The 12261-nt window shown below is 41.1% G+C and overlaps 1 protein-coding gene across 3 annotated transcripts in view; it reads left to right on the top strand.

The window, feature by feature from the left end:
- SEC24D (SEC24 family member D) overlaps positions 1–10109 on the top strand; it is an 84593-nt gene extending 74484 nt beyond the window's left edge. For all 3 annotated transcript variants that reach the window (XM_012645477.1, XM_012645475.1, XM_012645476.1), the window contains 4 exons: positions 4148–4327; positions 5322–5513; positions 8044–8133; positions 9590–10109. In XM_012645477.1, the coding sequence (XP_012500931.1) occupies positions 4148–4327; positions 5322–5513; positions 8044–8133; positions 9590–9730 (603 nt within the window). In that variant the 3' untranslated portion in view covers positions 9731–10109. The remainder of the gene's footprint in view (positions 1–4147; positions 4328–5321; positions 5514–8043; positions 8134–9589) is intronic.
- Positions 10110–12261: the final 2152 nt, after the last annotated feature.

Genomic DNA, 12261 nt, shown 5'->3' with positions numbered 1-12261 from the left:
AGGATTCTCTTTTGTACATAGAGATGTGTATTTCGTTGTGAAATGTGTATGCTGAGACACATTTCAGGCATACTAACAAAGTTGACATGAGCTGATGGCAGTAATAACATTTTATAAACATAATTTATAAATGTAAACATTGGGATTCTTTGTATTTAAACGCCATTAATAGGTATGAAGTGTTTTGAAAGAATTATCTCTGGCCATCATCTAATAATTTGAAATTTTAGAAGTTCCCTTAAATAAACCTTATTTAGACTCTCTCCTGTAAAAGTAAAATGTCAAGTCCACGTTTATTTTTGAATTTATTCTCTTGTTTACATGCTTTTCTATGTCAACAAATGTTAGATACCATTTTTCATAGTTGTGTATTGAATATCTGAGTGTAGGATTTTAATTAAAAGAGAAGACAGTGAACAACAGATGGGAAAACTTTCTGATTCATTCATTGTCAAAATTGGGTGCTCAGAGGACATCTGAAACCCCACCTAAAGTTAGCCATCAGCAGAAAAATAATACAGGTAAATTAGGGGTCCAAAATCATAATCTGGGTAAGGGAGAAAAATAAATGCATTTATTGGATTGGATTTTTCATAAAAATTCCTTTCCATGCTGTCCAAAGTGATTAAATTAGTTATCCATTCTTTCATCTCCTGTGTTGATAATCATGTAAGTGACATATGGAGAAAAGAAAAGCCAGATTGTCACTTTCCGAAGCGTTCAGTTTTCAGTTGCTTTATTATTTGGAAGATTTGCCGCTTTAGGAAACTCAAATTTCAGTCCTGTTTCATAGTGTGCTTGTTTAAGTTAAATATAACTCCCCAGGTGAGCCTGGCATCTGGCCTGGACGCAGTCCAATCATGAGCACTTTACACCCAGTTTTACTGTTTATCGTGGCGCTCTGGAAATGTTACTCTGTCTCTGGAGTATCTCACCTTTCAGAAGGATTAGTTGAAGCAGTACAGATATAGTTAGTGTCCTCTCTGGAAGTTTATTTGCTCATGTTAAAACAATTGGATTCAAAGACCTTAAGTCAAAAACAAATCTGTTACCTATTTAAGGGGAAAAAAAAACCTGTCAGTCCCTTCAGGTTTAGAAGTTAAAAGTGTTATGTCTACTACTGGATCATCTGTTTACACAATTTAATTATTTCTGAAGTGAAAACATTATGGTGTCAGATTTTCTCGAAACAACTTGATAGAGATTATTCCTGTTCTTACGATGAGAGTTTTCTTTCTCCGTTAGCACGTTGCAAATGTACCCTCCAACCCATGAGCTGTTTGAAAAAAATGATATAACTTAAGTACCTTATGATTTTCCATAGAGTCTGGAAAACATAGATTCTGAAACTGTTACTAACAATGATTCATTAAAATATACCATTAACTGAAAGCATAGAATAGCTGGACTTAAGGTTCTCTTCAGAAAATGTAACTACAAACTTGGTGCTCCTCCACCATTCCCTTTGAGAAATAATATCTGTGGAAAAATTATTAAGGGAATTCTACAATTTTACCATGGAGCCCACAGTTGCCTTTATTCGAGCAAGGCCGTCAGGGAGCTGCGTGCTTGGATTGTATGATATTGGACTCAGTAGAATCGCTTTTACTGAATTGCCAGGGTCAAAACCAGAGTGAGATGAAATTTAAGGAGGGCATATGATAGATGCTGGGTTAAGACACACAACTATATACGATATTAAAACACATTCGCAGGCTTGCATAAGCAATGTAGAGTCTTTTTATTAAATCTACTCGCTCACTGTTCTGAGCTTAAATACATCACATCATGGAGGAGCACATCGACTTCAAAAGGCAAGTCAAATGACCTCAGCTGCAGAGTAATAGTTGTCTTTTATTCATTACCACTTCTGTCATTTCAAAACCCAAAGAGAATTTTCAAATGCAGTCAAACTGGACTTGCATGAATTTCCACTCCCTCCTCTCCCACGTTTTCTCAAGAATAGTTTAGTTACGTGCGGAAGGGGTCAGGGAGGCAGGGGAGGACTCCATAGCGGTCGTCCATCGCCACGTCTCCTTCCCCACCGCAAAAACGTTAAGATTGTGTTCTCGTTTTCTTTCACTCTTTAGCTCCATTTTTCTTCTTCTTCATTAATTTTCCTTATTTACTGCTGTGTTCTTCCCACTACCCCCTATAACCCAACCTCCTCTGATTAGACTTCTTAGTCCTAACAGTGTCATTGTGGGCCAACCTCACCCCTTTGTGGCAATTAGGAGGGAAGATTTCTGAAGTCTTAATATGACCTGATTAATTAGAAGCAACTAGTGAAATTCCAAGATAATATTTAAAAACCATGTGTTCATGCTTCTATACAGCAATCTAAGAACATTCCTAATCCATAATAATATGCGACATGCCTAACTAACAACTAGCCCAGGAATAGCACGTGGCTCTGGCATACGACCATGATCTGGTTCCTGTATCTTTTGAAGGTGGTTTTTCCTGGGCTGAGAATGTAATCCAGTACCAAATGTTGTCAAATGGAAATATTTTATGCCAGAGGAAAAATTACAAGAGGAGAGTATTCTCTTACGAGTATACGTGCATTTAACTGTCTTTGGTTCTTTGAAAGGAGATTAGAAGTTGAGAGGGGAAACCAACTGCCAAGTAGAATCGTTCTGAAATGTGTTGCCTGAACCAGTTAGAAAGTTCCATCCCACACGGTCCTCACTCAGTAGATCATGAGAAGAGACCTATGATGTAAGGAGATTTAAGTTGAGGAATAAATTCTAACAGAGCCTGGAGGGACATTTTCTTTTCAGTGTGGAATCTGATAAGTGTATATATCCTTTTTCATCATTAAGATTGAAAGCTAAAAAGAAATCATGAATTTATAGACCAGACACTTCAGTTACATGTTTGCAAATTATCATTATGTCCTGTGTACACTTTTTCTTTCGGACACGTCCTTGTTCATCTGTGCTGGAAGAAAGCACAGGTCACTGTGTAAATGGAAGGAAGTGGCATTCAGGTCAGTCAAACTTGATTATTAGCTATTCTTATGAAATTGATTTGGGAGAAGGTTAAACAACATAGGACATTATCGATAATTTTTTAAATCCTCAAGCTGTGTCCCTAGAATTGCTGCCCGTGTTCCATTGTAGCAGTGCATTACGGTGTGTTCTTTGAGGCAGCTGGAATGAGGTCGTGTGAGCCACAGGAAGGATGGGGAGGATGAGGCAGTAGATTATAAGGCAGAATTAAAATGGTTCATTTATTCCTTGAGGGTAAAGAAAAAAATGAAGTCAGGGTTCATCTGGAAGTTCCACATTAAACAGGAAACATGAGAGGAAGAACACGTCTGTGGAATCGTGGGAGGTTGACCGTGCAGGTTTCCATTCAGTAGGGACGTGCGTAAATGCAAGAAGCATTTCCTTTTTCAGTTTGTATCTATAGTATTAAAATCTCCTTACTGTGTTTCATCTACTTACATGTCTGTTATCCTCACTGGACTTAAGCTTCGTATGCCACAGACTGTCTTATTCCTCCTTGGGAATATCCTTGACACTTCCCACAGAACCTGTGAGGCAGTGGCATTTGCTAAGTGTTGATGAGTTTATGACTAACTGAATTTAGTTGCATGAAGAGCATAAAGTAGGAGATATCTTGTGGGCAATCAGCAATGCTGTTCTTGAACTGAAGAGGTAGAAATTGGAAATGTACATTAGGAAATCACTTTTAAAAAATGTTTATTTAATAAACATGCAGCAAAGCTTACACTGTGCTAGGCACTGTTGTGTTTCACAGTTCACTTAATTCTCATGCTAACCCCACTATCATGAGGTAGATGGACTGTTATTCCAGTGTCAGATAAGAAAAGGGAGGAGAAGAGAGGTAAGTCATTTGCCCAGGGCTTCAGGCCTAGTCAGAGGCAGAGCCAGGACTGCATCCTAGGCAGTGGGGTTGTGCTGGTGACCCCTGCACCAGGCTGCCGCCGCACTAGATACAATTTAAAAACTGCCGTTCTTTGAATACTTACTGTGTGCCTGTTGCTGTGCTCTAGGTGCTTCTCGTGGGTTGCCGTTTAATCCTCACAACAATCTCAAAAGCAAACGACGGTTCTATCTTACAGATAACACGCAGGGGTTCTGGTCAAGCATATGAAACAAATGTCTTTCTTTTTCAGCTTATTCTACCTGATTCCATGAAAGTATTGCCAGTGTACATGAACTGTTTGCTAAAGAACTGTGTGCTGCTCAGCAGACCAGAGATCTCCACCGACGAGCGGGCGTACCAGAGACAGCTGGTCATGACCATGGGGGTGGCTGACTCTCAGCTCTTCCTCTACCCACAACTTCTGCCAATAGTAAGTGCGCTGCGGTGGAGCGTTTCCTGGGGGCGTCTGGAAGGGAATCGTACCCTGTGCTTTTCCATATGTTATGTGGAATACTTTGTTCTTAAGGAGAAAACAGAAAGTTACAAATGCCTTCAAATGTGTAGCGTGGGATTTAGAGCAGAGGCTCTTTGAGCAAGTTGCTTGTGCGCGTCAACATGTGCTCGGTGCCGTGGGAGAGGGGATTTGGGGAGCTCTGCCTCTCCTGCAGGCTGTTTTCAGCACAGAAGTTAAGGCGATCCTGTTGAAATATTAATTGTCAGCTCATATCACTCCTCTGCTCAAAACACTCCAGGATTTCCTACCACCCTGGCCCAGCACTCTCTGTCCTCTCCCTTCTGGCCTCATCCTGTTACCCTCCCCTCGTTCCACCAGCCACACCGGCCTCCTTGCTGCTGGCAGACATTACAGATGGGCTCTTGCTTCAGGACCTTTGCACTAGTTTTTCCTTCCATCTGGAATGGTCTTCCCCACATATCCCCACGGCTCCTTCTCTCACCTCCCCAGGTTACCATCTCAAAAGTTCTGGACTGTAGTCCCATCTGCCTGGGAGGCCGAGGCAGGAGGATTGCGTGAGTCCAGGAGTTTGAGGCTGCAGTGAGCTATGGTCATGCCACCGTAACCCAGCCTGGGCGATAAAGCAAGACGTTGTCTCAAACAAAAAAGTTCCTGGACTACCCTAGCTAAATTGTAACACCCCACCTCCACCACTGACAGGCCCAGCCCCACTTTCTTGCTTCTTTTCTTCATAGCTTTGTACATGATCTATGATTCTACATATTTTACTTGTTTCATGTGTTCTCTCTTCCTCTTTCCAAAAAACCATTAGCTGCACAAGGCGGGGATTATTGTGCAGACTAGAATGATGCCTGGCACTCATTAAATACACACTGAAAGGAAGGGAGGGAAGAAAAAGGAGAAGAAAAGGAAGGAAAGGAGTTTCTAACTCTCGTCTTTGCCTGCACAGCACACGTTAGATGTCAAGAGCACGGTGTCACCTGCTGCTGTTCGCTGCTCTGAGTCCCGTCTTTCGGAAGAAGGAATATTCTTACTGGCTAATGGTCTGAACATGTTCCTGTGGTTGGGAGTCAGCAGCCCACCAGAACTGATCCAAGGAATATTTAATGTGCCATCTCTTGCACATGTCAACACGGACATGGTTAAGTATTTTTTCGTTGTTTTTATGGTACTATACAAAATATCAACCATTATTACTGAGAAGAAAAAACAATAAGGCATAGAGTTCTATATAAGAATGAAAGAATTTAATGTTTTGATCAATAACCATTACCTGGCATAAAGTTATTTGTATAGAGTTTTATCAAATAACCAAAATGTATGACTTGAATAGAAAATGCTGACGCTTCAGATCTAAGTATTTTTAATCCACCGTTTCATTTAATTCTTGTAACAAATCCGTGAGATGGATATTGTGTCAGCATTTCCCAAATGAATCACTTGAGGCTTGAAGGCAAGTTCTTTCAGGGAGTAAGTGGCAGAGCTGGGAACCAAACTCGGTTCTTATGCCCTGGGCTCATCCCCAGTGCTGAACTGCATACTCAGAAGACTGCAGAAATCTTCCATAGGTGCTGGACTACAGACTAAACCAGATTATTGAGTTACAAAACCACCCCACAAGAACAAATTATACACTCCTCTGTTGCTATCATAACAAAATAAATTTTGGGTTTGATGTGGAAATGGATACAAATGACTACTTTTAGAGAGTCCTGGGAAAACCCAGGAATTATAATTTGTTTGAGATCAACATTTATTACAGGCTTTATTTGCAGACCATTGTTGCATGAGCGCCGTTGCTGTGTGGTGGTTGCCTTGCTGTGCCTGAGGGCGGAGCCTTCTGAGTTCACAGCAGAGCTCCGCAGACGGTTCACTCCCGAAAGCCTGTACTGTTACAGCAAGGTGGCTTCGGTCTAGTTGTCCTGCCCAATTTCTGGTATGAAGTGCAGTCTAGAGATACATAGCATCTTGCAAAAAAGGGCAGGGTTACAATTCAAAGCTATGATAGGCGGTCAGTTTAGAGAACTGCATATCCATTATGAATGTCAAAAGCATATTTTTACAGGAATTGAGGGTGTCCAGATTCCAGTAAGAGACTATAGTTTTATGATTAAGATGAAGATTTAGTAAGTTAGCTGCATGTGGATGAAATTAAGAAATGATTAGAAATGCCATTTAAAAACAATGAAATTTAAAATTCAGTAGGCAAAGAACTATGAGTCTGAAGAATCTTTGTATAAAATTTCAGGAAGCTTCCCCTTATATCGCAGTGTATTGGCATAGTGAATGCTGAACGCGTATTTGCTGAGTTGAATGCACATATGAAATATCCAGTAGCTGCCACACAAAGCAGATTCTTAGGTTTGTCCTCATTATCAGCATAGCTCCTCTTGACCTTCAAAAAATGAAAATGAAAGATCAGATGTGGGCTACTTTCTATTTAGAGGCAGTTAGCACTTCACGATACATATATGGAGTGTATTTTATGTTATTTGTTGAATAAAAAGATCTATCTTAATGTCAGAGAATACATATAGGGGATGGAGTGTGAATATAAATGATGAGTTTTTTTTGCTTACAATTTTTGTGAAAAACATTGACTCTCATTTTCTCCTGAGACTTGCGGCCTTTATGGTAAAACATTCTAACTGAAATTTTCTGTGGCTACGCACAGATGATGCATTGGCTTTTGGCATCTTCGTGCTGAAAAGCAAGCCTCAGCATTTTACTCTGTCTTAATGGAAGAAATCTAAGTCCAAATCCTCATACCTCCCTCCTGAAGGCCAGGTGCAGCTGGATTGCTTTGTAAACCACCAGCCAGATTTCAGGGAAGTCTAAGAGGCTACACTCCCCTTGAGAAACCAACGTCTGGTAGTTTGTTTTCACGTTGCACAGTGGTACCTTGGATGCCATTTGCCCATCTGGTAATGCCTCCGGGTCCTGCAGCTGATCCACTGAAGCGAAAAAGTACATTCCTTTTTCTTACAATGTAGCCTGGAAATACGCATGTTGAAAAGGGACTAAGCCTTCGTGGGGATGGTCCAGCGGCATCCTTGGCATAAAGCACACACTGTCATCTCTCAGTATCCAGGGGGATCGGTTCCAGAAACTCCTGTGACTACCACGATCCACAGATGCTCAAGTCCCTGATGTAAAATGGTGCAGCATTTGCATATAATCTCTGCACATCCTCCTGTATACTTAACTCATCTCTAAATTACTCATAATGCCTAATACAATGTAAATGCTGTGTAGATAGTTGTAATGTTTAGGGAATAACAATGAGAAAAAAAGTCTGTACATGTTCAGTAAAGACACACTTTTAAATTTTCAGTCCATGGTCCGAATCCACAGTGCAGAACCCAAGTGCATGGAGGCCAGCTGTCCGTGCTGTGTCGTTTCAGTGACGTGCATGTGTCAAATTGCAGAGGAGGATTTTTATTTTCAAACGACAGAGATGATCGTTTCATCAATGGGAATGTGTGCCAATAAGCACGAGTAATTTTTAGTGCATTTTCCCTACATTTTTGATTTTCAAAATGAAAATGAATTAAGCCAGTAGTGAAGTATATGGTTTTAGAAGTATGTTTTTAACATTCTAATAATCTCATATTGCTACTTCTATCTGAATGTTATGAATTGTACTGAAACTTTGATCTTCTTAAATGCAGACGTTGCTGCCTGAGGTGGGAAGCCCGTACTCTCAACGGCTCAGAATGATAATGAGTATCATCCAACAAAAAAGGCCATATTCGATGAAGGTAAGAATGCGATTTTGTTTTTTCCTTTTCTTCAAGTGTTTTATTTTCAAATTTCATTAAGGGCTTTTAAAATGCATGTCAGGGGCAGTTTAAAACATATCAGCCTAAGGCCCAGGCCAAAATGTCATAAAGGAAAAAAAGCAAGCTGTGTCAACAAAATTATTCTACTTGATAACTAAAACGCATATTATGCAAAAGTAGGGCCAGGCCCTCCCCTCCCAGCCACAGTTGTACACGCCTTCCCCGTGGCAGCTGGTGGAGCTGCCAGCTGCAAGCTCTGCCCACGCCTGCCCTGCGAGACATGCCTGGCTCTTCATGGAGACATTACTGTGCACGTACAGCTCAACTCGCCCTATTTGTAGCCTGATAAATATCCAGTTCTGACTCTTCAGATCATCTACCCTGACTCTCTCCAACAGGAGTAAGGGGGTAGAGGGAAGGGCTCGAAGTGTTCATGACAAAACGCCCCCCTTTGGGCTTCTTCCCTAGGGTCTCTTCTCCTAGAGCAGTCTGTCCGGTAGTGCAAGCCGCATGTGTAATTCTCTTTTCTAGTAACCACATTTAACAAGTAAACAGTTCATTTAAATAATATATTTAATTTAACCCAATATATCCAAAATATTATCATGTCCACATGTAATCAGTATAAACAATTATGGAGATTTTTTTACATTTTATTTTTAATACTAAGTCTCAGAGATCCATTATGTGTATCTGCAGCACGTCTCGGTGTGGACAGGCCACATGCACGTGCTCGGTAGCACATGTGGCCAGCGGCTGTAGCACTGGACAGCACAGCCCTGGAGACCGTGATGAGCAGAGAACAGCTGTTCTCCTGATTCTCCCTGTGTGTTAACCTCTGTGTCGCCTCCCAAATCTACCCTCTTTCCACGTCCTCCGCCCTATTCAGGTCCTGATCATCTCCAACCTCGGTATTTCCAACCACTTCCTGTCTACCTGTCCAGCTTCCCTCATCTCAGAGTGCACCGTACACACTGCTGCCAGTTAACTCTCGTTTCACTCTTCTGTGCCTTCCCTGCGTCACATTTCCCACGAAAGCCCAAACTCATTACTCTGGCAATTTGCCCCTAACCCCTCACTGCCTTTTAGAAGCCTGTGATGGTGACGTGCCAGCCTCATCTGCATTTCAGGGCCCTGGTGCCTGTGCTCCAGTATGGAATGCTCTCGAGCCCTGCCCGTCCTTTAAGGCTCAGGTGACAGTCACTACCTCATGGAGCCTTTCCCACAGCATTCTGCTTGTGTTTCATTTTTGCCACTTCACGTTGTCTGTCTTGGGTTTTGTGGTTTGGGGTCCGCCCCTCTCTCCACTCTGTAACTTTCCCATCGTCCTCATTCTTAGTGGGCGTTCTGCAACGTTTGGTGAAATTGAAGCAGACAAAATTGAGCCACATTCAAAAACTGTTCCTCACCAGTGGCTGCTGTTGTTTTTTCCTAGCTCACAATAGTAAAGCAGCGAGAGCAGCCAGAGGTGGTTTTCCGACAGTTCCTGGTGGAAGACAAAGGACTGTATGGAGGCGCGTCTTACGTGGATTTCCTTTGCTGTGTCCACAAGGAGATCTGTCAGCTGCTTAATTAGTTGAACCTTCTGTGTCGTTGCTGTCGCATTTCTAGGGAAATCTCCTTGGTGCCTAATTTTCTAGATGATAATAGGCTAGTTTTGATTTCTTGCTCATTTTCAGAATAGCTTTCCAAGATGGCATTTAGAACTTCAGCTCTGGTGCTCAGGTATAAAGCCAATGAAGGTACTACTTACTGTACCATAAAGTGAACAGTCTATTTCTGATCGCACAATTTTTAATTTTTAAAACTGATGCAGTTTGCATTTCATGAAAGGCAAAGTTTACAGAACCTTAAACATTCTCAATTTTCTTTCTTTGTGCAGACATAAATTATTTTTCAAACTGTATAGATTTGAGGTAAAAAGTTGTCTTGGTTCCTCTCCCATTTGCAGTGAGGAAAAAAAGCTTAATTTTTACATTATACCTAATTTTTTTGAACCATGTAACTCCATTGAACACATTTTTTAACTTAAGGTTTGCATAGTGAACCTTGAAATCTATCTGGTAGAACAATTTGTGTTCTACATTTTTTTCATAATTCTATATTGTGTATGTTGAAACTATTTTCCAGTTGTTTTGTCTATAAAACTGTCTTTATCAATGTTCTTAATGGTTCTTTGTACAATTTCAAAGATTTCTACCTGTATATAATGGATCTTAACCAATGTCAATAAATTACTTCATATACTCTTACTCAGTAGGTAGAATTATTAATTTTTTATGTATTTTTGAGATTTTAAAAACAAATAAGGATAGTACTCAAAATGTCCTGGCAAAAAGTTGTTTTCATGGATCACACAAATCAGGAGAACAAAGTTTTCCTTTTTTTTTTTTTTTTGAGGGTTGAGACGTATTAGGTAATGAACCTAGGGAGTATCGGAGACAGTATACTTGGGAATGGCATCTAACAGAAACGGGGGCTCTGGGAGACCATTACTAATGAATATACCTAAACCTAGAACAGTGCTTTTGAGTGGGGTCACACAGGCATCTGTCCTCTCTGTGCCCTGGTCAACTCTGTTATCAGTGATATGAATAATGAATAACAGCTCAAGTATACTGAGTACATGTCGTGTCCCAAGAACTACATGTTTTGTGAACATTTCCCCACGTACTCCTCACAGCGACCCTAATCCTGTCATCAGTCCGTCTACACATGAAGAAACAGGCTTGAGGCTATTAAGTACTTTGTCTACGATGACGTGACTAAGGTTTACTTACAGATTAGTAGATGTCATGAGGTTGAGGAGAACAGCAATACACTGACAGGGTTAAAATCCTGCATGTGCTAGCCAGCTGGCGTGGTGCTTCAGATCAACTTGGATGAGCTTAACAAGAAGAAATGTAAGCTTTTAGATTTGTGTCCAGAAAACAAATGCATATGCAAGAGATCATTTGTGGAAAAACACATATTTTAAAGAACTTAGGGCGTATGCCATTATGAATCAGTAGTGGGATGAAAACAAACACGATCTCAAGCACTTTTGTTACAAGGACAGCCTGTCCAATGAATACAGCGATGCTCCCACCCTGCTCCGAGGTCAGACCACACCCACGTGCTCAGTTCTAGGCACCTTGCTCTACGTGCAGTAGAAGCACAGAGTTTGCTACGGTGTAGAACCAGAACCGATAAACGGAAGTGACAAAGTGCCACTTAATAGAAGAAACTTCAAAGTAATTAGGCAGCTACGAACTGCAACAATAAACTTTGGTGTGCAAAAAAAAAGTCACGGTTTTTAAAATCAACCTAACTCAATCTGCATCTCTATCCCAAAGGACTGGGAGGGAAGCTTTACTATCTTTGGTCCACACTAACGAATGATGTCAAAGCCCCTCACAGCCTCCTGGCGTGCAGGGCTGTCTGCTCCCACACCACGCCGGGGAAACGAACGTCTAGGCTGGGGACTGGCGGTCTCCTAGGTTCCCAGTGAGCCCACCTCATTGTTACTGACTAGCAACCATTTTCCGATTCCTCGGTGTCACCCTACATCCATCTTCTACCATCCTGTCCCCTCCTAACTCCCAGGCAATCTGCGGTCCCTATTATTCACAAGAGAAATGTAATCTACTTTTTCCACTTACAGTACTATTAAACAAGGTAACACAGATGGAGTTAAATCACTTTCCTTATTTGAGTAGGTTGTGTCCGGCATAAACGTAATTAAAAATTTATAGCCTGAGGAAAGAGTCAGACAGGCACAAGCTGATTCTGTTCAAGAACTCTGATAAATGGTAATTTAGTAGAAATTACTATGTTTTTCTCATCCTCAAAGATAATGTTCTCTTGAGAGAGAGAAAAAATCCTTATTAGATAAACACAGTCCTCTTGTGGAGAGATAAAGCATCAACAGAATGGAAAAGAACTGGAAAGAAAAGGTTATTAAAAATCTCCTGGGAATAACTTCCAATGATTAAGCAAGCAAGGGAATAAGGGACGATTTATTGAGCACTTACTATATGCCACATAATAGAGGCTGAGAGAGCACACAGCTGCTTTTATAAAGCAATGACAAACACTAAGCAAGTCCTAAGCGTCCAAGCAGCAGGG

Source organism: Propithecus coquereli, unplaced genomic scaffold (assembly GCF_000956105.1).
Source record: "Propithecus coquereli isolate 6110/MARCELLA unplaced genomic scaffold, Pcoq_1.0 Scaffold232, whole genome shotgun sequence".
NCBI classification, from domain to species: Eukaryota; Metazoa; Chordata; class Mammalia; order Primates; family Indriidae; genus Propithecus; species Propithecus coquereli.
The sequence above is the reverse complement of the archived record's forward strand: the minus strand, read 5'-3'. Positions and strand labels throughout refer to the sequence as shown.